Source organism: Lipomyces oligophaga (assembly GCF_038497815.1).
Source record: "Lipomyces oligophaga strain CBS 7107 unplaced genomic scaffold V1516scaffold_6, whole genome shotgun sequence".
Lineage (NCBI taxonomy): Eukaryota > Fungi > Ascomycota > Lipomycetes > Lipomycetales > Lipomycetaceae > Lipomyces > [Lipomyces] oligophaga.
Genome location: NW_027117790.1, coordinates 309,410 through 330,097, shown reverse-complemented (window position 1 = coordinate 330,097; position 20,688 = coordinate 309,410). Strand labels below are relative to the sequence as shown.

Genomic DNA, 20,688 nt, shown 5'->3' with positions numbered 1-20,688 from the left:
ACAAATGCAAGCTTGTTTTCTACGCCTTTGCTTTGTATAAAGTACGCTTATTGACAATTACACAACAGTAATAGGACGGTATTTTGACGATCCACTTTTAATTCTGCCCTCAATTAGGATTATACAATGAACGCTGCTCTTTTCCGCGCTGCTGCTGCTCGTCCGGCAGCCAACTCGGCCTTCCGCAACATGTATGCGAACCAGATTCGCGCTGCTTCCGTGCGAAACTTCCATTCATCATTTATTGTTCGGGTATGTAGGTCAAGTTTTATTGAGTTTTCGAGCGTATTTGAGTGTTTGTATTATTAAATTTCGTCACTTGTTGGATCATTTCTTTGTGGGAAAAATTGAATACTGACTCCCGAACAGGCCGACAAGTCCATTGCCCAGCCGACCTCTAAGCTCGCAAAGTTGAAAGATATGCCCGCTGAGCTTTATCCTCTTGGTAAGTATTTGGCAGACGATCACAATTTTGTGAATTGTCCGTTAAAGGTGATGTGGACTCAAGCTGACTTTTTACTAGCCATTGTGCTTCTCGCAGCTTTGGGCTTTGCAGCATATGGTATCGGTCTTAAGGTGAGTGATTGCAAGATTTGCTCGTTTCTGCGATATTCTAATGTATAATAGCTTCTTTATGATCCTGGTGTATGTATTATGTTCGAATACTATCTTCATTATTTATGAAGCGTACTCAACCTATGCCAGTACTAACTAGTCGCAGGTCAAGGTCAACAGATCTAGCAAATAAGCTGATTTTAGGGCATTTGGCTCAGCACAATTTGACGGGTGGAATCTGATCTTCTGTAGTTTGATCTCGAAAGATGTTCCCAGACTAGTGATTCGCGGGAGCTGAGCCGATATTAACATTTATAATGTGCATTTTTTCCCTTTTACTATATTATCTTGTGTCCCTAATTGGTACTGGATTTTTGTGAAATTCAATTAATATTTTCGTCTATGTTACACTATTATACATCAGCCCAAGGAGATTGTAAACTTTTCGTAGACACTCTGGCAAGCAAGTTATGCTATCTCTAGTCCTTCCATAGCATCCACCTCTTTATTTCCATGTCCATTCCCTGCTTCCGCTAAACTCTGTTCGAATACTTGACGATCAGCATGATCCACCACGTTTTCCTCCATCCACGATTCTTGGTCCCATACTAGACAGATTAGACTTCCTCTCAAACTCAAGTTATAAATATCAAACCTACCTGCAGTTCTCGCATTCTGAATATCAAACTTTTCCTTCTGCGGTCTGCTTTGCTTTACCCGAATGACCTTCCCATTTAGTTCTGAAAGATGCATGTTGTCGATTGCAGCCTCGGCGTCCATGGGATATTCAAATTCAATCAGAGCGAATCCTCGATGGGGTTCTCCTGTTCAAAGCTATCAACACACGGCCAGCTAAGCATCACTGAAAAACTCGACTTACGCGACTTAGGATCTTTTGGCAGCTGTATCTCCACGATATCGCCAAACGGAACAAACGTGTGCTGAAGATCTTGCTCCGTCACTGTCGAATCCAGTCCACCTACGTTTTAGTTAGTTCGCATGTACGGCCAATTCTCGCAAATCTGAATTCAAATTTGATTCTGATTGCTCGCAAAACTCGCACGCACCAACATGAATCGTAGACTGCTGTCTACTATTTGCCATTGTTTCTGTTTCAACCAGTTATTCACCAAAAAAATTCAAAAGACCAAAACTGATGGACTAGGAGCTAAAGCTGTAGAACACTTCTCCCAACACTATCCAATCTGGGGTTCTTAGAAGAATATTGCCGACTCGGAAATAGAGTTACAGTCTGAAATCAGGCCAATTCAGACGACATTTGCTTGAATTCACTGATTTTGATAAGAAAATACCTAGGAAATCATTGATATCCATCCTAGTTAATCGGAATGACCAAAAATTCTCGATGCCGCCCTCAGAGGAATCCATGCAAGGCGACTGCGAATCCAGTCATATAGGAGGCCTTGCTCCCATTATTAATAGCTCCAAGAACTCTCCAATAACACGAAAGCGAGGTATATTGGACTGCATGTCATTGGATTAATATTAACTATTTAGAAAATGATTGCGACTCTTTCGTTTCTCCCTCGCCGAAGCGAAAGTCGAAACAAGCATTTATTCAATCTGCCAGTGAAATCCAGCGACTCCAAGGGCTTGCTGCTCTACTTAACAATCTAGACAACCTCGCTAGAGTCGGTACGATCGAGGTACCCAATCTTCCTCCTATGCCTATGCCAGGAATCGAAGCTCCAGACGGTTGGCAGTGGGCCGAACCGCCAGGAGATAAATCGATACAGCTTGAGGAACCGCTGAAAACATTAGAATACATGTACAACAAATATCTAATTAGAGCTACATATAAAGTTTTGCGACCTGGGATGATTAGATTTCGTATATATATCGTACCAAAGGACGTCGAAGGCCGACGTTTTCTCCCTCTGTCTGGCTCAGTGTCCAAGAAGAGAATCAAGAACTTTTTGTCGACTGTCAATGCTAATCCTCTATCTTGGGACGGTATTTGCGAAGCAACGTTCATTCCGTTTTTGAGACCTCCTCCTGAACATGTATCTTCACTCTCTGAAATGTACAACCGCATTTCACCAGCCGCTAGGGACCCTGGCAACATTCCAGATCTTGATATTGTTGATCTAGTCGAAGAAATCCGATCAGGCAAGATTACAGGCATGAGATCCGAACTATATCCGTATCAGCGCGAAACGGTGGTTGAAATGTTGACCAAAGAGCTTATTCCCGATGAGATCATCGATCCTCGACTGACGAGGTACACCCTGGGCAACCAAGAGTTTTACATGGACAGTGATACATTTGAAGTTCAAATTCGGCCCACGTTCTTTGAAAGTATTTGTGGCGGCATCCTCTCTGAGGAAATGGGTTTTGGAAAGACATGTATCTGCATCGCTTTAATTTGCATCACTAAACACCAGGAAAGTAGGATCCCAGACCGTTATCTGAACGTTCCAATCAAATACAAATATATACCCGCTTTGTCGACTTTGGCCGCATATACAGTCACTAGTCATGGTCAGCCATGGCAAAAATATGCCAACAGATTGCCAACTAGAGTATTAAATGTCTTACAATCTTGTCGTGCTTTTTATGATATAGAAAACACACTCTATAGTCCTGCGGGCCGCGATGGAACAAGAGGAAAAGCGAAAGCCGCCACAAAACGGATTTATCTGTCGAGAAGTACGTTAGTACTATGTCCTGATGCTCTTCTTTCGCAATGGGAGCTTGAGATTGCCAAACATGTTGAGCCTGAGTTCTTGTCTGTTTTAATCTATACTACATTTAAGCCATCGGTAGATATGTCGCAGTTCGATGTAGTTTTAATGTCTCAGCGTCGGTTTGGATTAGAGTTTAAAAATGGTATGTGTTGATTAAGTATATTCTTAAAGCAGCTCGGAAGCAGCTCTGACATTTATTAGCATCTTCACCAATTCATAAGATTCGATGGAAACGGCTGTTAGTTGACGAGGGTCATTCGATGGCTACATCGAGTACTTATACTGCACAAGGAGCGAAGTATCTAAATACTGACCGTAAATGGGCAGTAACCGGTACACCTGTTCCTGGACTATTAGGTATTAATGTTGGACTGAATTCTGACTCAACTTCCATATCTTTCGGAGCTGAGAATCGCATTGACAATGGTGCGACTCGAACATCTTCAGATTTGGCTCGGTTGGGACATATAGTGACCGACTTCCTGCAGATGCCACCTTGGACAGAAAGTTATGGTTCCTGGACGAAGTACTGTACTGCGCCTTATCTTGATGAGAAGCGAGCTGAAGTCGTGGAGCGGGTTCTCACACAAGTATTGGTTCGACATCGATGGACAGATTTAGAGAAAGATGTCCAGCTACCTCCTTTATATCATAACGTGGTCAGTCTTGAGCCATCACTGTTCAATAAGTTCAATATCAACTTATTTCATGCCTTTGTTGCTGTCAATGCTGTGTCTTCCGATCGAAGAGATCAAGATTATCTTGTATGTTGATAATCCCCTGTGAAGAAGTATTTAAGCTCATAACTCTAGTTTCATCGGAATAATCGGGCTCAATTAAGGCGCCTGGTCACCAATCTGCAGCATAGTACATTCTATTGGACTGGATTTTCAGCCGATGATGTACAATTTATGATCGACGTGGCTAATCATTGTCTGACGAACGGGAAAGTATATACAGAAGACGATATAGAGCTACTTCGTAATTCCATAAGGTCTGGACAAACTGTCTTGAACAATTCTGCTTGGACCTTTTCATCCGAGTATCATGAAATGGGTATGTATTGTTCTGATCTTATAGAATATAGCTAACTAACCGGTTCAGGATATTTCATCAAAGGGATGCCACAGACAGTGGTAGAGTCATTGCCCGAGGGCATGAAACGAGCACACTCTCTTTCTATGGCTGGCCCAACGGTACTGAGCATCCAAGACCGATCGCGGAAGATAAAGCGGCGTGACGAATTAGGCCATATTTTAGACCACGAAATCTCCAATATAGTGCATGAATTGACTGCGTTTACAAATGATGCTAAGGGAGAAGAAGAAAGTACAACTGGGCAGCCACAAGCACAGCCGCCGGTATCAACACTAGCAAGTAATATTGCGAAAATGTCACCTCGAAAATCCACTTCCGCTCGAACTCGAGACACAGAAAATAAAATGAGAGATCTTCCTGGAGTTTCGCAACATACGTCCAAAGTCCGTGCTGAACATAAAATTCAGTCACATTCTTCGACTGTTACACAATCCAAAAGCTTCATGAACTATTCTTACGACCTGAGCACGATGCCGATAAATCTGGGACCGCAGTCAGTATATCGCTCTGCAAAGATTATAGGTACATTTTCTTCAAAGCTGACATACATTCTTTCACGAGTTCTCGAGCTGCATAGAGAGGAGAAAATTATCATTTTTTACGAATACGACGATATTGCGTATTATATTGGCGAAGGTCTGGAAATACTCGGTATTGATCACTGCTTCTACACTACGTCTTTACCCAAACAGACGCGCAGTAAGAATCTGATGGCATTCAATTCCTTACCTCAATATCGAGTCATGCTGATGGATCTCAATCTAGCTTCACATGGCTTGAATGTGACTGGAGCATCGCGTATTTTTTTCATCAATCCGGTCTGGCAACCAAATATTGAGGCTCAGGCTATGAGACGAGCGCACCGTATTGGTCAGTCAAAGCCGGTGTATGTGGAAACTCTGGTTTTGAAAGATACAATCGAAGACAAAATGTTTGATCGAAGACGAAAAATGACACAGTCAGAGTTTGCAGCAGCGAAAACGGTCACGGATGATGGACCAACTAATGAGCTGATTGCTCAGTCGCACTTCATTGATATGAATATTCTAGATGAGCGCTTGGAATATGCGCAAGTGTTTGATCCTCTTGTGGACTTGTTTAAAACTGATCCGGACTTGGTTAGTGACTAGCTTTTAGATTTTAAGACATGGATGATGTATAATTACAAAATAGATGAAATATGAAATATTAGAGGAGAGCGGCTACAGCCATATTGCAGCATTCGCTGCTTGCAAGCGTATTATATTAATAGAGCAGTTCAAGTCTTTGGAAGCGGCAGAGCAAATTCCGCTTATACAACTAGATTGTTGGTATGAAATTTTCTCTTGATGGTCAGCGGACGCTTTGTCATAGATTGAATCTTCTGCGTTTATGATGTGATGATATGTCGCTATTTTTTTCTTATTTCTAGTAAATGAGACCCCTGATGTCGCCTATATGCTGGAATCCGGATTGAATCAGATCATTATAGGAATTAAGAATTATACTACAATACCCCTCTCATCTACTCTTGCGGTATTGTATAGCTGATACGATACTATGTCTAACGTACAATGCCAGCAAGAGATTGTACAATGATGTATCATACCATATCCTGATATTTCACACTGACTTAGGAAATTTTCAATATTAGATCATACCAATCACACCAGTCATACCAAACAAGACTTTATAAATCGCATCATACCATAATTTAATGCTTTACAATACAACAATCAAATTGATATTCGATGCTGGTCCGCGTTCTAAGTGCGACAAACAAGCTGCGAGATACGATCGCGTGTTATAAAATGGCTCAATTTTCCTTCAAAATCCTGCTTTAAATTGCATTTCTATCCTACTAAAATGGTTGACGAAAGTAGCGAAGTTACAAGACTTACCAAGGAGCTGTTTTACAAAGACGAAGTGTGTGGTTTCTGATTTTGGTGCTCACGTTCTAATAAAAGGAATAGGTCATTGAAACCTTGATGGGCTGGTACCAGACTATTGCCGATCATCACGAATGCTCGATGTGCATGAACCTCATGTTTGAACCCCGTGTCACAGAATGCGGCCATTGCTTCTGCTACTTGGTGTGTATCGTTGCGATAGCTGGAGTGTCTATACTGAACTCTAGACAGTGCATTACGAGTTGGCTTAAGAAAAGCAATACTTGCCCGACTTGTATGGGAAAGCTGGACAAAGATCCGCGCCGGTCAATTCATGTAAGACCTGTCTTCGTCCAAAGATATTTATCCTGACCTAGAGCACCAGATGAATCAAAGCGTTGATCTTATTTTCGAAAATCTCTGTATAATTCACCCCGACGAAGATATAGATTATCTGACGAAACGACGAACAACCGCAAAAAAACTCGCGGCTGCCCAAGATTTGTCAATTAGTTGTACTGAAATCGGGAAACTGACATTTCGCGGTTCAAGAAGCGAGCAGCCGCCAAACGACTCAGTAGCTTACTGTCCCGAATGCGAAGCAGAGGTGGGTGATTATAAATTATAGTTATCTTCAGCGGTGTATTTCTAATCTTGCTCATGCAGGTATACGGCGAGGTTTGTCTAAACTGCGGTCTAGTCCAAAGGCGTCCTCTCTCTGCTAGTCCACAGGTCGTGCAATCGCCGCTATATTACGAAAGTGATAGCGAATAATACTGCAAATATTTTACACTAGCATATATTAAAGGATGGAGGTTGCTTTTAAATTATTAAGATCTCAGCAGGTTTCACAGTAGAATTAAATATTAGTTAAAGACTCATTCAGATCAAATCCCCAAAAATGCGTAAAGTAAATACAAGAAGAAAAATGAATGAATAATAAATAGAAAGGTGGAAAAGATCAAAACACCCAAAACACCGAAAAATTTGAAATATGATACACAGAAACCAGGAATCAGTTCATGCGTCGGAATCCTCTGATACAACAGAGGAGCTCGAAGAAATGAACTCTTTGACGACCTGACTTCCCGTAAATACAGGATTAAGAATTATACAAGCGAGAAAGAACTCTAAACCTCGACGACGCTCTTCGAGGAATGCGGGCCGAAACTTGGCTAGTTTGGTTCGTTAGAAGTCAAGAACATCATCACCGCACAAACATAATATGGAATACGTACAGATAATACTCTTTGGCGGAAGCCCAGGGATAGCAGCACGCAAAAGAGGATACTCTTTACAAAGAGCAGTTTGCAGCGCGACGAATTCAGAATATCTTGGTATATTAGTATATAATATAGAACCAAAAAAAAGTTCAAGCTACCTCTTTCGGAATTTGATCGTCCGTCGCTAAGATGCTTGTTAGAACCAGCGGAAAAATAAATTCAGCAGCAGCCAAAATACCTCGACAGTCTCGATAACACAGAGCCAGGAAACATAGGTGCTCGCCTTAGTTGCACCAGACACAATGGAGAAGTCGCCAACCCAAGCTGATCGAGCCCACATCTTGCCACTGGAAGCATCGTCGTCCATGGAGTGATCGACCATTGCGATGGGAACTGGGTCGACGAGCGCAAGATCATAAGGATCACCTGGAGACATGGACAACGTGGATGTCGCAGTCGACGCCGGACTGACCGGTGTAACCGCAGAGACATCGTCGTCATCGTGGGTGTCTGAGTCGGAGCCGGAAGACAATCCGGCGACTGTCGCTGGGACCGAGTCCGAAGACAATGCCGAGGAAGAAGAGGACAGCGAGGAAGCAAGCGCACCCGCATTGGATGTGGGCGAGAAGGCGGTTCTCAGGGTCTCCATGAGATCTGACGAGTTCATGCGGGTGAAGGTGAACGTATCGCGGAGTTTAGCCAGGGTGCTGGAGTCTGAGGCGGGCATAGAGAGCGACATTGAAGAAGTTCCAGGCAGCGCAATGGCATCCATGGCCCTGAACGGCGGTTCGACTCGGATGCAGAAGACAAAGGTTAGATTAGAACTGTATAAGCGATCTCTTGAAGATCCAGCAAAAGCGAAAACTGATCGCAAAAAAGTCCTCGGACCAGTTCGAAGGCGCCAGTTGATTGAGACTAGGTGGGTGAAATGAACAGGATGCCCTTCTAATCAATCTACCGCTAATGGCTGGCTAGCACGGCTGCCCGAATGAAGTGCCTGGAGATGGCCCAACATAGATTTCGGGCAATCTCCCTAACATCCACCCGACCCTGACCGCGACCCCGAACCTGAACCCGACCATTCCGAACACGACATCGTCCACTCCAACGTGCCCTCCGAGCCCGAGCCCCAGCCCCGAGCAACAAGACCGAACAGCATGTGCGGTTCGTACTTCAATCACGTGAAGACTAATCTCCACGTGACTATACACGTGCAGGAGCGGCAAGTAATCGTAGGGGGCTGGTGGTGCGAGACAAGACTGTGGCCGGCCCTACAGACGGCGGGCGCTCTGATTTGCGAGTCTTGTTGGACAGAGGACGGGCGGGTCACTGAGCCGGGGTCGTGTGTCTCGCACGCTTTATTCTGGCGCTTTCTCACCAACTCAGACTCAACACTCTTGAGGTCGATACGGTTTTTTGTGCTTCGTCTCAACTGCAAGTCGCGCCTACCTTATTTTTTCTGTTGCATTTTGCCTTGCTCGTCTTCAACAGCACGACCTCGACTCTCCCATATTGTTTTGTACTTCCGATTCTGAAAGATGAAGGCTGACCAGCAACCGACACTCATCCGCTCCCGTCACGGCTCGCCCGCCCTTTCTGACTCCTCGGCTGTGCAAGACGCAGCACTCAAGGCCGGCATGGTGCCCGGATCGAAGGTGTCTCTATTATCCAAGTCGAAGCGCCGGCTGCAGACAAACAAGGAGTTGCTCGCAAAGAAGTATACGCAGCGCAAGGCTGCACTGGTGCAGAAGGGTGCCCAGCTCAAGAAGCTCCGACGCGAGATGCAGATCAGCCATTATCTCAAGCCGGATACCTCTAAAGTGACCTACGGAAAGACCCCCGATGGAACAGGTGTGTTATTATTTTGATTTCTGATTTTTTCATTTCCCAGGATGGAAGCCGAGTGCTCGATTACCCGAGTGTTTGGTGAGGCCGACTGACCGATTGCCCGATTGTTGGGTGTCTCGCGCACTATGAGGTTCTGAACCCTGCTCGTGTGCCTACGGTCGCGTGCGGGTGACCAGGATTTTGCACCTCGTGACTGATCTGGACGTTCGAATGTAATTCTTACTGGTCCATTTCTATTGAGCTTTTCTTTATATTTCAAGATCTTCTCTGATTTCTTTGTTCTTTTTTTTGCTTGTCCTTTCTGTGCTCTTTGGACAGTCGTGCTTCTTCATACACTTCCCCTCCAACCTCCCCCTTCCCCCCCCCTCGCCACAAGACCCGAAATGTATTTCAACAGCAAACTGACTTCGCCCCTTTCATATAGTTTTCCCGGTGCCGACCACTGAGGATATGGTCACCGCACTCCTTGATCCCAGCAAGCCCAAATCATTCTCCGATTATCTAACTCTGACAATTCTCACCTCGTACGTCTTTCTTTGTTTTCTGGTTCCATCTCAGGCTCGCAAATGGGTTTTTCTAGCAATCTATGCTGTGTCGCGGTTGTCGTACAATGCTGGTCTAGGTTATTTACTTCGACAGCAGTCAGTTAACCGGTCGCTCACTGCCTGGGCAAAGTCGTCCGGTGTCTTCAACAAGCCTGGAGCAAATGCTTCTTCATTTAAAAAAACTACTTATGGCATTATCCGTAGAGAGCTGGAGTCCAAGATGGGCAGTGATTATGACTTTGATGCCGTACCTCTCGAGTACAACACTTGGCTATTATTCCGACGTATGGTTGATCTTATTCTTATGTCTGATTTCACATCTTACATTTTGTTCGCATTTTGCTGTGCCAAAGTCCCGGCGAACCAGAGTCTTTCCATGCACGTCGGCCGCTGGCTTGCAGGCATTTTCCTTTTCCTCTTCAATCTATGGGTAAAATTGGATGCTCACCGGGTTGTTAAAGACTACGCATGGTACTGGGGAGATTTCTTTTTCCTCGAGGATCTGGAGCTCTGCTTTGACGGTATTTTTGAGCTTGTTCCGCATCCCATGTACTCTGTTGGATATGCAGGATACTATGGTATTTCACTGATGGCGGCGTCATATGAGCTTTTGGCTGTTTCTTTGGCCGCACATGCCTGTCAATTTGCTTTTCTTTTTATTGTCGAAAATCCGCATATCGAGAAGACATACGGCACTAAAAAAGAGGAATAAATCAGTGAAAAACGATACTCGTAAGAGTAATGGAAAAGAGATAAAGTTAAGACTGATAAGCGGAAAAAGGATATTTATTCAACATTATTATAATTCTATACATTAGATTTTGAGAGCTAGGATTCGAAGCTTCAACAGACTTTCGGGCTGGCTAAAACCAAAATTGATTACGTTCTTTATTTTGATGTTAAAAATACAAATTGCTCAGCATGCTAAGGGTCTGTCTAATGGTCATAGAGTGTAGCTCTGTGATATGACAAGGAATAAAGGGATTAAAAGGTCTAATTAGCAGTATTTGTGAGGAGATTCAGTGAGTTCTTGTTATTGTTATTGTGATAAAGTCGATAGCTGGAGAAGCTGTGCAAGATATTTGTAAAGTTGATTTGAGCAAGTTATTGGCATGTGTATATAGTGAATTATACATTTGGTTATATGTACATGTAGATGGTATTGATATATTGTAGATTCCCGACGCCAAAAATGCAAAAAACTAGTCTTCCAGAAGCAATCTTTCCTTTTCCAAAAGTAAGTCTTTTTGGGTTTTTTTCAGGAGATCTTTCGCACGGTTATCTTTCTGTTTGAGCAATTTGGACTTTGATTTTCTAGGTTTTGGAATCATTAATTTTATTCTGGCATCATCATCCTGATCAGCAGCAGAAATACTTGTCGGAGGGTCACGAATCATGGGAATATTTGGGGGCATTGGATCAGCATGCGGACAGCGGATCCATCGATCTGGATAGCAGCCGTCTTTAAGTTCTTTCCATTCATAGAATGAGTCGAAATTGAACTGAGACCAGAGCGAAAGAATTGGATGTTCGACGAGAGAGATCCAGGTGGAAATGATAGGAGTCCGAAGAAAGTACGAGTAGTACCAGTACCATTTGTGACGATAAGCCACGATGACTGACGTATCAACAACGATCCTCGGAGTTACGGCTCCTCCCCAAGACATCAAGTAGCTGTTTAACAAGGAGAGCGGGAGAAGTGTGCATTCGGAAATGATACATGAACCTGGAGGTTCGGGAAATCTAAGAGGATTGATTTTGCTTGAAGTGGTGGAGGTCGAAGGCTTGGGCCGAGAAAACAAATGCCGACGTTGTAGACCGTTGAGGGGCTTTTCGGGCTTTGAAGAGTTGACTGCAATATCGAGTAGTGGAGGTGCAAATGGTACGAGCGGATCAGGATCGGAAAACAGAGACGACGATTGAGGGACTGAGAATTCTGTAGGAAGATCAGGAAAGAGAGCGTACGGCCGTGGAGGAGACATGAAGACATCTGCATGCATGACGACGACTCCATTCCAGCAGGTGCCGACTTCAACTATATCGCCACGAGCAACAGCCTGTCTGTCGAGGGGGCTCTTAAAGTAGGGATACATGCCATTAACAGATCTACCGCATTTGTCGCGCAGAGCCCATTGGTCGTATAGAGTAGCAGTTTCCATATCAAGACCACAGGCCATGACGGTTGGTGTGAGAGAAGTCTCTGGGTTTGATCGAACGTCGTGGAGCAATCTGAGAACATCTGTGTGGTGGTAGAGAACGTCGTTGAGGAATATGACGCGGGAAATGCGCTCGCCAAGGGGAGTCGTCGATAGTTCCGCCAGAGGATCGAAGACGGTGTTACGGACTGCCGTCATATAATCTATTCGATGCGTAGTGTCGAGCCACGGATTATGGTTTGGAAATGGCCTTGTTGCGGTTGTGACATTAAACGCGTAGGGAATTTTATGGTGCGACAAATAACGCGTGAGCTGGTAGATGTGAGATGCTGTCGCGTCGACAGAGTCATTCTCTGATATGGATACGAAGACATTATTCTCACCGAGGACATCGATGAGTTTAATGATTTCGCGAATCCAGTTGGGCAGGATTTGTTCATTGTTGAAGAAGTTTGCTGCGATGAAGTAGGCTTCTTCCGGAGAGTCGCTTGACGATTGAGGGACGTATAGCGCGGTTGAAGGAAAAGGAGAGCTTAAGCCGAGAGAGAACACGAAGAAGCAGTATGAACTGGCAATGATCAGGAGCACCAGCGAGTTGTAGGACAGTTGCAAGCGAGGTGAAGAGGATACTACTTTGAGAGAGCGTACAAAAGCTCTGAACAGCAGAAATGGCAAAAAAACAAATATCGCGGCCACAAAGAGTGCGAGAGTAAGCGAATTGTGAGTAATGATCAGATATTTCAGTCTGAATACGACGGCTGGGGCTAGGAGAAACCCGGCGACGAACGGAGAGGGCTGCGCTGAGCGCAGCCAGCGCAAAGACGATGATCTGAAGAACTTCATTGAGCGGGACAGGGACTCAGAAGGCCATTCACACTAAACAACGAGGTCTGTTCGTGAGAAAATGGGTTGACCGTGTCGGAGACGGCGGACCGTACGGACAGGAGGTTCTGCGATGGAAGAGGCGGAGTGGGATGCGGTACATATGACGGACTCCACTCTCACGCTAGTAGCAATACGAAAACAAGTTTTAGTAAAAACTTTTCCGAGGAAATAGACAAGAAGAATATGATCAGTAAGAATTAGCCTCTGAATAATGGTAAAGTGAGTTGCGCTTTACGAAAGCGAACTGAAGCACTTTTGTGTTGGCTTGTCGGTGCGGGGAATTATGAAGGAGATGAGATAGCGAATATGGAGCTGGACATAGATAAAGATATATATCATTTCTCTTATATTTACTACTTACTATATTTTACTGTAATACTCCATGACATAATATCATACAATAGATCTAATAACAATAAAACAATTAACCATTTATAAAGTTCTTATCTGTTTATAACTATATTTAACTTGTCCACGCGTCGCCTCATTCAACCACTTAAACGCGTCTCATTTCAGTCTTGATTACCCGGGGCACGTGCTCAGCCTCATCTCATTACGGGCTGAGTGCCCTGTTAGGGCTCAGACCGGCAAATGAGTCTCATCACGTGCAATCATGTGACATAGTCACATGATTAGAGTGTTATCGTTGGCGTTAGTAGAGGGGGCCCAAATTCGACAATGGTTCTAGCGCGAGACTGAAATCATGAATTTGATGGGATTGCTGGAGAAACGAAAATATAGAAGAAATCTAGAGACAACCAATCTAGAACGCATTTTACTTCATTTTAATAATGAAACTCGTCCGGTAAGAGTTCTTTAGTCTCTGAATAATCGCAGACGAGTGGAACTAATCTTTCTAGCTTTCTCATGAAACTCAACTCTGAGTCTGTTCAAATCGAGCTCAAGAATGGTTTGTTATTCGACGACTGATCAAACCAAGGCTGACAATTTTTTCTAGGAACAATCGTCTCAGGAACCATCGTCTCAGTTGCTCCAACAATGAACACGACTTTAAAATCTGTCAAGATGACGGTCCGAGACCGCGATCCAATCTCAATCGACTACCTCAACATCCGCGGGAACACAATAAGATACTTCATTCTCTCTGACTCTCTACCACTCGATACTCTGCTCGTCGACGACGGCCCCAAGCCGAAGAACAAAAAGCGCGGCGAGCCTGGCTCAAAGTCTAAATCCGGTCCCGCTGCTCGTGGTGGTGGTCGTGGTGGCATTCGCGGCCGTGGAGGTCGTGGTGGAGGCCGTGGTCGTGCTCGCGGATTCTGATTTCTACGTCGTTCGAGTCTTTAAAAGTTGTTTATCATGTACATTAGCAAAATTAAGTTCATTCTACTCATTACAGTTCATTCGCCCGCGTTTGATGTCCCGTTTCACTGGCAGGCGGCCAATCTCTACCTCCCGCCAGGATTCATCCACAACATTGATTCTATTATTTCGTCCTTCGCCAAAGCAATAGGTATCAATTCCCATCATTGTGGCCCAGAGAAGCCTATTTATTTAGTCAGTTTTAGTCAGGGACTATTATTTTGATGGATCATAATATACTTACAAATTTACAATGCATCCGCTGGCATGATACCAATATTCTGGCCAGACATGATCTTCATCGTCCGGATACTCAATCACGAGTATGGGCATACTCAAAGCCCAGGCACCCATAAATACACCTTCTGTAACCACCAATCCAAGTGGGTTACCAAAAATCGTCAAGTTCGTGTCCGACATGTTCCATATTGTCGCAATTAGCAATAATAGTGCAAAGACGGCGCTCACAGATGCCTAATATGTTAGTCTGCCACTTCTTTCTTTCCCCCCTAATCACTTACAATTACGACAATGTACGATGTAGTAATCTGTATCCCACTGGTGGTGAATGTTCCGGGCATGGAAAAAATGTCGCCTTGTAACAACTTGTCCACATAATTCAGAGTCCATATTACCGTGCCAGCACTCATACACATTTGCAAACTACGACCAACTATACTTGTAAAAATATAGCCTACCGTATGTTCCATCGCTGAACTATTAATTCTAGTCATTTTTCATTATGTGGGTTACGTTAGCTGGCATCGGGTAGTTCACATCAAGTGCTTTTATATCGAGCCATGTAAACACTATCCAGCCCGTATTCAAATCGACCAATCCAACGATCAAATCCAAATCTAATCAATACATTATCGTACTACTTACATCGCTTTTCTACAATCACTGCACCTACTTCTTCATACTCCTTCTTTCCAATCCACATCTGATGGAACGTACCCAAACTAGCGAGAATACTACCGCCAATCCAGCCTGCAAATTTACGTTCCGATGAGTTTCCTGGCGCTTGGATACGAATTTTCATTCCCGGGAATGACCGCGTCATATCAGCGTTTGCGCGCTCAGTGCAGCCTGTCAGAAGACTAGTACCACCGATCAATACTACATTGTTGACTAAATTTGCACGCGCATCCACGTCGCAGGCAGCTATACTAGCTGTGATCAATTCTGTTATCCCGTGAGCACCCGAGCCATCTGGACTGCTCCCGCTCTGAGTAGTTGCAGGCGCAGATCCATCCAGTGGAAAGAGCTGAGGCTGGAACAATGGCTCTGTAGTTGTGAAACGTTCGTTTCCAAACACTAAATTATATCCGTCTGGAAACTCAAACGAGCGCACTGGTCTAGTACTGGCACCAGCCTCCGTATATGGTAAGTCGAGAACCTGACTTGTACTCTCTTTAAACTCGTTAAGAATACGTCCGCGCTCAAATTCAATAAAACTCGGGGTGATATTATCAAACACTCGGAGAGTCGCCTGTGCTGGCTGTCCTGGCTCGACAGGTTGCTTTCGGGAAACCATGAAATGGGGAGTCAATTCGATCTCCTTAGTCCGGAAAAGATTTTTTAGGTGAAGATTAACATAATCTCCCGCGAAATTGCTGTGAAAGGAGGCTGTTCATGCAGAGCGTAAGAACTACTGATGCACAGCAAAGATCAACATTGACATACCTTTCTTCAAGACAAGGCCGTCAATAACTGGCGTAACAGATGCGACCGCACTTCCTATATCAACCACTAATGCTGTAGGTTTTCCACAAGCAAAGCTATGTTTCGTTAGATATGACTCTACAACTCAAATACCAAATTACATACGCCGAACAGACGGCTTCCTTGGCCAGATAGAACGCGGGCACGCCAAATTGCTCGAACGCAATCTCGGCTGCCTTCTCGCGGTTTTTTGAGGGATTCCAGGATGGCTCTGTGACAAGTAAAGGATGTTCTTTGGCATCAGTATAAAGCCTCTTGCTGAGCGCGTAGTCCCATATTTTGACGGTCATGTCCCAGTCTGCCACGCAGCCATCTTCCATGGGACTAGCGATCTCCATTCCAGGACGCGCAGTGTGGAGATCGTTGTCACCAACATAGATTTTATCACCTTCGCGGCCGTAGAATGTTGGAATAGCGGCTTTGGGTGAGTCTTCGCCGGCAAATCCAGCGCGAGTCCATGTGCTTCCAGGATCAATCACGACGGCCGAGATCTCGTCTGCTCGTTGGTCAGAACCGAAGCAATGCGCATGTCGACTGAACTTCTCTTCCGTAAGTCGTACTTACCTCCTCCATAAACAGCCTGCGGAAGTGGATTGGCCATGCTGCTGTGATTGCGACCTGAAGAATGTGGTAAAGTTCCTGGTGGTCGTTGTGGTCATTGGTACTGGAGTTCTACAAAACAGATTGGGTGTATAAATCACAGGATCATAACCATTTGAGGTTCTAAATGATAAACCGTATAACGCTTAGTACCCAGCATATCATCTATCGAAATATTTCTCAAATAGACTGTTAAGGATTTTCATAATTATTTACAGTCTGTTCTAGAATTACTACTAATAGATCGGAATGTCGTCTTCTTCTACGCAACAAAATTCGCGTGACAAGGACCTCAATGTCTACATCGAGACGTTCATTGCGTGAGTACCCTTACAACAGTCTTGCAGCCATAAACTAATATCATCCAGTCAGATGAAGCGACGCCAGATTAAGGGCTCGCAGGATGTTGCACAAGCAACCGCCCAATTGCTTCTGCGTGTTGTGTCTGCTGCTCGCTGGACTCATATTGAACAGTTGATCACACAGATCAAAGTTGTTGGCCGCAAGATCCAGCGCGCCCAGCCAAGAGGTAATACGAGCTCCTGGTTCTACGGTCATTTCCCTTTCTTATGTACTGATGATATGCAGAGCTTGCATGTGGCAATATTGTCAGACGAGTTTTGGCCCTGATTCGTGAAGAGGCCGAGGACACGAGAGAGTCCGATTCGGGCGACGGTGAAAACAACTCGTTACTGCTCACATCGATGTTCAGTCTACTCACGACCGAGACCGAGAGTGATCTAGCAAGCCCCAAAAAATTGAATAAAAAGGATTTAAAACCTTATATCATAGAGGGAATTCAGGAGCTGATTGACGAACTACGGAATAGTGCAGAGAGTATAGCTGGAAAAGGCGTCGACATGATACACGAGAAGTAGGTATCTTTTTTACTTTGCACATTCGGACACTGACAAACAGTGAAATAATTTTGACGGCTACACCGAATTCAAACACAGTATTGAAGTTTCTCTTACGAGCAGCACAGAAACGAAAATTTACCGTTCTCATTGCTGAGGTCTTCCCCAACGATATCGAGTTAGCACACAATTTCGCTCTAAAGCTCGCACAAGCGGGCATCGAAGCCACTGTAATCACAGATGCTATGGTGTATTCTATCATGAGCCGGGTTGGCAAGGTTATTCTTGGAACCTGCGCTGTCATGGCCAATGGCGGGCTTCTAGCAACTGCTGGCGCAGAAATGATTTGTCAATGTGCTCATGTGCATAGAACGCCTGTTGTTGTTTGTACTGGTATTTACAAGCTTTCACCGATGTATCCATTCGATATTGAAGATTTAATTGAAGTTGGCGATACAGGGAAGGTGTTGGATTACAAAGACGGTATGTTGTCCTGTTAATCTCAAGCAGTTTAGGTCTATGCGATAGTTTCTGACAATAACAGGTAACCTTGTAGAAAAAGTTACGGTTGTGGATCCATTATATGATTACGTTCCTCCAGAGCTGGTTGGCATCTACATCACTAACACGTATGCAAACTTACTTGATGAAATAGCTATCTTACTAACTTTTGTAGTGGTGGGTTTGCTCCTAGCTTTATCTATCGACTAGTATTGGATAATTATAGACAATTAGACGATGTGCTATGAGAGCGACAACGAGATTCTGCTGTTATCTTTTCTATTATTGTATATTATTTCTATATTTTGTTGCCCACATGCCTAATCAAGAAGACTTCATCACGTGTAAATCAAGAAGCGACTCGTAGGGAATATAATTCCTTAATACATTCAAGATCATGTGGTACATAATTCAATATTTCATTTTCGAGATTTGAAAATGAAATTCAGCGCAACTTTGGTTTATCCAGACGTTTTACGAGGCGAGTGAAACGGTACCAAAAACATGGATTTCCTAACCAGTCGATAGAAGTGACATATGCACTTTCATTCACAAGAAAGTACTGTGTTTTTAGCATAGATCGGCAGCAATTGCAGCTGATTTGTCAAAATGATATTAATTCGACACAAGTTTGGGCGTATGCATTCGAAGTTTAAAAAAATTGCGGCTAACGAGATGTAGAAGATTCGACGTGAACGAAATATTTACAGGATTCCGAATAACCTCAGTGAATAACAACAGGATCACGTTCGAGGTTTCTTTAGAAAGTTTTATTCGAGCCCTTAAGTCTTTTTCGAGCGCCGGAAATTTTGGGACGGGGAAAGTCAAAGTGAAATTAGTACGGCGAAATGAGCTACCCAGCATCATGTTTTCAGTTGATCAGGATAGCGGCCGATCTATCAATCATTCTGGAGCAGGTCATGGGGCAGCGAGGATTGCACAGACTGTTCCAGTGCGGATAATAAAGTCAGATATTCCAAAAGAGCCTGAAACTCGTGGTGTTGATGTTGTGTTGTTTATGAAGACTCAAATGCAAAGTGTGCTGAAACTGTGCGAGCGTTATCGAAACCTCGGCCAGCGAGTCAAAGTATCTGCTAACTCATCTGGTGTATTAAAACTTGGCGTTAATAACGACCATGTAAAAGTCGAAACGAAGTGGACCGGTTTGATAGCAGGCCGAGATCTCTCAACGGAAAACGAAAATCCCGATGGTGATCAGGAGGACACTTCCTCGTCCCGAGATCCAGACGAATTTGCAAGTGTCTTAGTGGATGCAAAGGAGCTATGCAGCGCGCTTCGCATATATTCTTCGGCTGCATCTGCTATCTTATGTATTTCAGACGGTGGCTTACTATATTTTGTCGTGACGATTGCTGGGCTTGAAGATGTTAATAATGTTGCGTTTTACCTGACATGTTACAGTCGGTAGACAGCTGATGGTTCAGTTTTATGGAGTTCAGGAATATTCATTATCTAATTGATTAAATGGTCTTTGCAAAATCATTAATGTAGTCGACAAGAAGGTCGATACTCTGCTCGCTAACCGCGTTGTAGGAAGAGATCCGAATTCCACCTACACTGCGGTGGCCCGAAAGTCCGGTCATGCCTTTTTTCTTTGCACCTTCCAAAAACGCCTTTTCCCGTCCCTCGCCAGGAATTGTGAAAACAATATTCATGCGACTACGCACTTCTTTCGCGACAGGCAGCATATAAACGCCCTCGGTTGCTGAATCAAGGGCCATGTACAACTTCTCGGCTTTTCGGCCACTAATCACTTGCTGGACAGGAATGCCTCCGTTTTTTAGCAGTCGGGCCAGGGTCAAACTGACAATATGAACGTTGAAAATAGGTAGCGTGTTGTAGAGTGAATTGTTTTTGGCAATCGTGGCGAAGTCAAAGACTATTGGTGCTAGAGGGATGCCCAGAGCAACAAGTTCTGAGTCTGCCGGCTTCTCGAGTAGTGATTTCTTGATTATGACAACAGTAGCGCCTGCAATTCCGATGTTTTTCTGGACGCCCGCCTGTATATGTTAGAAAGTCCAGAATATAGGAAGAATAGGTCATGACGAATATGAGTCATGAACAGTGCCAGATCTTACAAAAATAGCGCCAAACTTTGAGACATCGACCTTACGCGACATGATATTAGAGGACATATCTGAAACTAACTCGACACCCTCGGGAACAGGTGGAATATATCCAAACTCGACGCCATTGACGGTTTCATTGTCACAGTAATAGACGTAGGCCGTTTGTTCTGGTGGACTAAGGCTCCATTCTGAAGGAGGAGGAATAGTGCCATATTTGCCATTGATCTTCGCATTTACTGCGACATTGACATCGGCACCGAGTCGCTTAGCCTCTTCCGCAGCCTTCTGACTCCAGGAGCCGGTGACTAGGTAATTGGCAATGCCCTTCTTACCAGTTTTTTTGGCATGCGCTGCAAGCAAATTATACACTAGGGCAGAAAACTCACCCGTTCCGCCGCTTTGAAGAAAGCAAACCTCGTGAGAATCTGGAACATCTAGTAGCTTCTTAACTGACTCTTTTGCTGAGTCGACGACAGCAATTGCGGGCGCCGAACGGTGAGATAGCTCACCGAGACCCAGTCCAGTTCCTTGATAGTTTATGAGATCAGCGGCAGCCTGCTTGAGCACGTCATTAGGTAAGAGAGCAGGTCCGGCGCCAAAATAATGAATTATTTCAGGTCTTTCTGACATTATATACCTATTTAAATAGATTGTTAAGTAATTTCACAAGAATTTCAAAATAGGAAAAAAATTAGCTAGAAGAAAT

At 44.2% G+C, this 20,688-nt stretch overlaps 12 protein-coding genes across 12 annotated transcripts; 7 read left to right on the top strand and 5 right to left on the bottom strand.

Annotated features, from left to right (window-relative positions):
- The first annotated feature begins 36 nt into the window (after window positions 1-36).
- Window positions 37-963, top strand: V1516DRAFT_678232 (uncharacterized protein). Its single transcript, XM_066922726.1, has 5 exons — window positions 37-252; window positions 370-445; window positions 524-576; window positions 628-645; window positions 722-963. The coding sequence occupies exons 1-5, from the start codon at window positions 127-129 to the stop codon at window positions 746-748; spliced, it is 300 nt and encodes a 99-aa protein (XP_066776105.1). The 5' UTR covers window positions 37-126; the 3' UTR covers window positions 749-963.
- V1516DRAFT_678225 (uncharacterized protein) lies at window positions 923-1,805 on the bottom strand. The gene is made up of 4 exons (XM_066922725.1): window positions 1,623-1,805; window positions 1,436-1,534; window positions 1,215-1,379; window positions 923-1,163 (listed from the first exon to the last, which is right to left on the bottom strand). Exons 1-4 carry the CDS (start codon window positions 1,657-1,659, stop codon window positions 1,024-1,026), a joined length of 441 nt encoding a protein of 146 aa, XP_066776104.1. The 5' UTR covers window positions 1,660-1,805; the 3' UTR covers window positions 923-1,023.
- A 116-nt stretch (window positions 1,806-1,921) lies between these two features.
- On the top strand, window positions 1,922-5,491 carry V1516DRAFT_665381 (P-loop containing nucleoside triphosphate hydrolase protein; the record flags this gene model as incomplete). The annotated part of the gene is made up of 5 exons (XM_066920669.1): window positions 1,922-2,030; window positions 2,074-3,405; window positions 3,465-4,027; window positions 4,076-4,319; window positions 4,368-5,491. The coding sequence occupies 5 exons, from the start codon at window positions 1,922-1,924 to the stop codon at window positions 5,489-5,491; spliced, it is 3,372 nt and encodes a 1,123-aa protein (XP_066776103.1).
- Window positions 5,492-6,206: 715 nt separating this feature from the next.
- On the top strand, window positions 6,207-7,003 carry V1516DRAFT_665380 (uncharacterized protein; the record flags this gene model as incomplete). Its single annotated transcript, XM_066920668.1, has 5 exons — window positions 6,207-6,266; window positions 6,314-6,433; window positions 6,482-6,565; window positions 6,615-6,836; window positions 6,896-7,003. 5 exons carry the CDS (start codon window positions 6,207-6,209, stop codon window positions 7,001-7,003), a joined length of 594 nt encoding a protein of 197 aa, XP_066776102.1.
- Window positions 7,004-7,019: 16 nt separating this feature from the next.
- Window positions 7,020-8,393, bottom strand: V1516DRAFT_678209 (Phox homologous domain-containing protein). The gene is made up of 4 exons (XM_066922724.1): window positions 7,691-8,393; window positions 7,611-7,636; window positions 7,468-7,562; window positions 7,020-7,404 (listed from the first exon to the last, which is right to left on the bottom strand). The coding sequence occupies exons 1-4, from the start codon at window positions 8,222-8,224 to the stop codon at window positions 7,250-7,252; spliced, it is 810 nt and encodes a 269-aa protein (XP_066776101.1). The 5' UTR covers window positions 8,225-8,393; the 3' UTR covers window positions 7,020-7,249.
- A 372-nt stretch (window positions 8,394-8,765) lies between these two features.
- V1516DRAFT_678206 (phospholipid methyltransferase-domain-containing protein) lies at window positions 8,766-10,990 on the top strand. The gene is made up of 2 exons (XM_066922723.1): window positions 8,766-9,303; window positions 9,725-10,990. Exons 1-2 carry the CDS (start codon window positions 8,991-8,993, stop codon window positions 10,555-10,557), a joined length of 1,146 nt encoding a protein of 381 aa, XP_066776100.1. The 5' UTR covers window positions 8,766-8,990; the 3' UTR covers window positions 10,558-10,990.
- A 57-nt stretch (window positions 10,991-11,047) lies between these two features.
- On the bottom strand, window positions 11,048-12,844 carry V1516DRAFT_696562 (cryptococcal mannosyltransferase 1-domain-containing protein; the record flags this gene model as incomplete). The annotated part of the gene is made up of 3 exons (XM_066924042.1): window positions 11,048-11,629; window positions 11,665-11,697; window positions 11,732-12,844. The coding sequence occupies 3 exons, from the start codon at window positions 12,842-12,844 to the stop codon at window positions 11,048-11,050; spliced, it is 1,728 nt and encodes a 575-aa protein (XP_066776099.1).
- Window positions 12,845-13,677: 833 nt separating this feature from the next.
- V1516DRAFT_686614 (uncharacterized protein) lies at window positions 13,678-14,170 on the top strand (the record flags this gene model as incomplete). Its single annotated transcript, XM_066923671.1, has 3 exons — window positions 13,678-13,691; window positions 13,747-13,796; window positions 13,845-14,170. The coding sequence occupies 3 exons, from the start codon at window positions 13,678-13,680 to the stop codon at window positions 14,168-14,170; spliced, it is 390 nt and encodes a 129-aa protein (XP_066776098.1).
- A 19-nt stretch (window positions 14,171-14,189) lies between these two features.
- Window positions 14,190-16,577, bottom strand: V1516DRAFT_678202 (actin family). The gene is made up of 6 exons (XM_066922722.1): window positions 16,499-16,577; window positions 16,040-16,430; window positions 15,896-15,990; window positions 15,095-15,838; window positions 14,454-14,683; window positions 14,190-14,393 (listed from the first exon to the last, which is right to left on the bottom strand). Exons 1-5 carry the CDS (start codon window positions 16,533-16,535, stop codon window positions 14,598-14,600), a joined length of 1,353 nt encoding a protein of 450 aa, XP_066776097.1. The 5' UTR covers window positions 16,536-16,577; the 3' UTR covers window positions 14,190-14,393; window positions 14,454-14,597.
- Window positions 16,578-16,783: 206 nt separating this feature from the next.
- Window positions 16,784-18,316, top strand: V1516DRAFT_703691 (uncharacterized protein; the record flags this gene model as incomplete). The annotated part of the gene is made up of 6 exons (XM_066924141.1): window positions 16,784-16,854; window positions 16,903-17,063; window positions 17,123-17,408; window positions 17,453-17,874; window positions 17,936-18,020; window positions 18,068-18,316. 6 exons carry the CDS (start codon window positions 16,784-16,786, stop codon window positions 18,138-18,140), a joined length of 1,098 nt encoding a protein of 365 aa, XP_066776096.1. The 3' UTR covers window positions 18,141-18,316.
- V1516DRAFT_457388 (checkpoint protein Hus1/Mec3) lies at window positions 18,269-19,689 on the top strand. Its single transcript, XM_066919069.1, has 3 exons — window positions 18,269-18,373; window positions 18,421-18,529; window positions 18,574-19,689. The coding sequence occupies exons 1-3, from the start codon at window positions 18,331-18,333 to the stop codon at window positions 19,319-19,321; spliced, it is 900 nt and encodes a 299-aa protein (XP_066776095.1). The 5' UTR covers window positions 18,269-18,330; the 3' UTR covers window positions 19,322-19,689.
- V1516DRAFT_678190 (pyridoxal phosphate-dependent transferase) lies at window positions 19,347-20,674 on the bottom strand. The gene is made up of 2 exons (XM_066922721.1): window positions 19,992-20,674; window positions 19,347-19,913 (listed from the first exon to the last, which is right to left on the bottom strand). Exons 1-2 carry the CDS (start codon window positions 20,610-20,612, stop codon window positions 19,374-19,376), a joined length of 1,161 nt encoding a protein of 386 aa, XP_066776094.1. The 5' UTR covers window positions 20,613-20,674; the 3' UTR covers window positions 19,347-19,373.
- Between the last annotated feature and the right edge of the window lie 14 nt (window positions 20,675-20,688).

Excerpts from the sequence above, each read along its gene's own strand:
- V1516DRAFT_678232 (XM_066922726.1), top strand. The coding sequence starts at position 127 with ATGAACGCTGCTCTTTTCCGCGCTGCTGCTGCTCGTCCGGCAGCCAAC. Across the intron at positions 253-369 it reads ATTCATCATTTATTGTTCGG|GCCGACAAGTCCATTGCCCA; the intron begins GTATGTAGGTCA and ends ACTCCCGAACAG. Across the intron at positions 446-523 it reads CGCTGAGCTTTATCCTCTTG|CCATTGTGCTTCTCGCAGCT; the intron begins GTAAGTATTTGG and ends ACTTTTTACTAG.
- V1516DRAFT_678225 (XM_066922725.1), bottom strand. The coding sequence starts at position 1,659 with ATGGCAAATAGTAGACAGCAGTCTACGATTCATGTTG. Across the intron at positions 1,380-1,435 it reads GCCAAAAGATCCTAAGTCGC|GAGAACCCCATCGAGGATTC; the intron begins GTAAGTCGAGTT and ends AGCTTTGAACAG. Across the intron at positions 1,164-1,214 it reads TCAGAATGCGAGAACTGCAG|TATGGGACCAAGAATCGTGG; the intron begins GTAGGTTTGATA and ends TAATCTGTCTAG.
- V1516DRAFT_678209 (XM_066922724.1), bottom strand. The coding sequence starts at position 8,224 with ATGGATGCCATTGCGCTGCCTGGAACTTCTTCAATGTCGCTCTCTATG. Across the intron at positions 7,563-7,610 it reads ACGATCAAATTCCGAAAGAG|ATATTCTGAATTCGTCGCGC; the intron begins GTAGCTTGAACT and ends TAATATACCAAG. Across the intron at positions 7,405-7,467 it reads TCCGCCAAAGAGTATTATCT|CCAAGTTTCGGCCCGCATTC; the intron begins GTACGTATTCCA and ends GAACCAAACTAG.
- V1516DRAFT_678206 (XM_066922723.1), top strand. The coding sequence starts at position 8,991 with ATGAAGGCTGACCAGCAACCGACACTCATCCGCTCCCGTCACGGCTCG. Across the intron at positions 9,304-9,724 it reads AAAGACCCCCGATGGAACAG|TTTTCCCGGTGCCGACCACT; the intron begins GTGTGTTATTAT and ends CCTTTCATATAG.
- V1516DRAFT_678202 (XM_066922722.1), bottom strand. The coding sequence starts at position 16,535 with ATGGCCAATCCACTTCCGCAGGCTGTTTATGGAGGAG. Across the intron at positions 16,431-16,498 it reads GCAGGCTGTTTATGGAGGAG|ACGAGATCTCGGCCGTCGTG; the intron begins GTAAGTACGACT and ends ACCAACGAGCAG. Across the intron at positions 14,684-15,094 it reads AGTGATTGTAGAAAAGCGAT|GCATCTGTGAGCGCCGTCTT; the intron begins GTAAGTAGTACG and ends CTAACATATTAG.
- V1516DRAFT_457388 (XM_066919069.1), top strand. The coding sequence starts at position 18,331 with ATGAAATTCAGCGCAACTTTGGTTTATCCAGACGTTTTACGAG. Across the intron at positions 18,374-18,420 it reads TTATCCAGACGTTTTACGAG|AAGTGACATATGCACTTTCA; the intron begins GCGAGTGAAACG and ends ACCAGTCGATAG. Across the intron at positions 18,530-18,573 it reads AATTCGACACAAGTTTGGGC|AAGATTCGACGTGAACGAAA; the intron begins GTATGCATTCGA and ends AACGAGATGTAG.
- V1516DRAFT_678190 (XM_066922721.1), bottom strand. The coding sequence starts at position 20,612 with ATGTCAGAAAGACCTGAAATAATTCATTATTTTGGCGCCGGACCTGCT. Across the intron at positions 19,914-19,991 it reads CAAAGTTTGGCGCTATTTTT|GCGGGCGTCCAGAAAAACAT; the intron begins GTAAGATCTGGC and ends TAACATATACAG.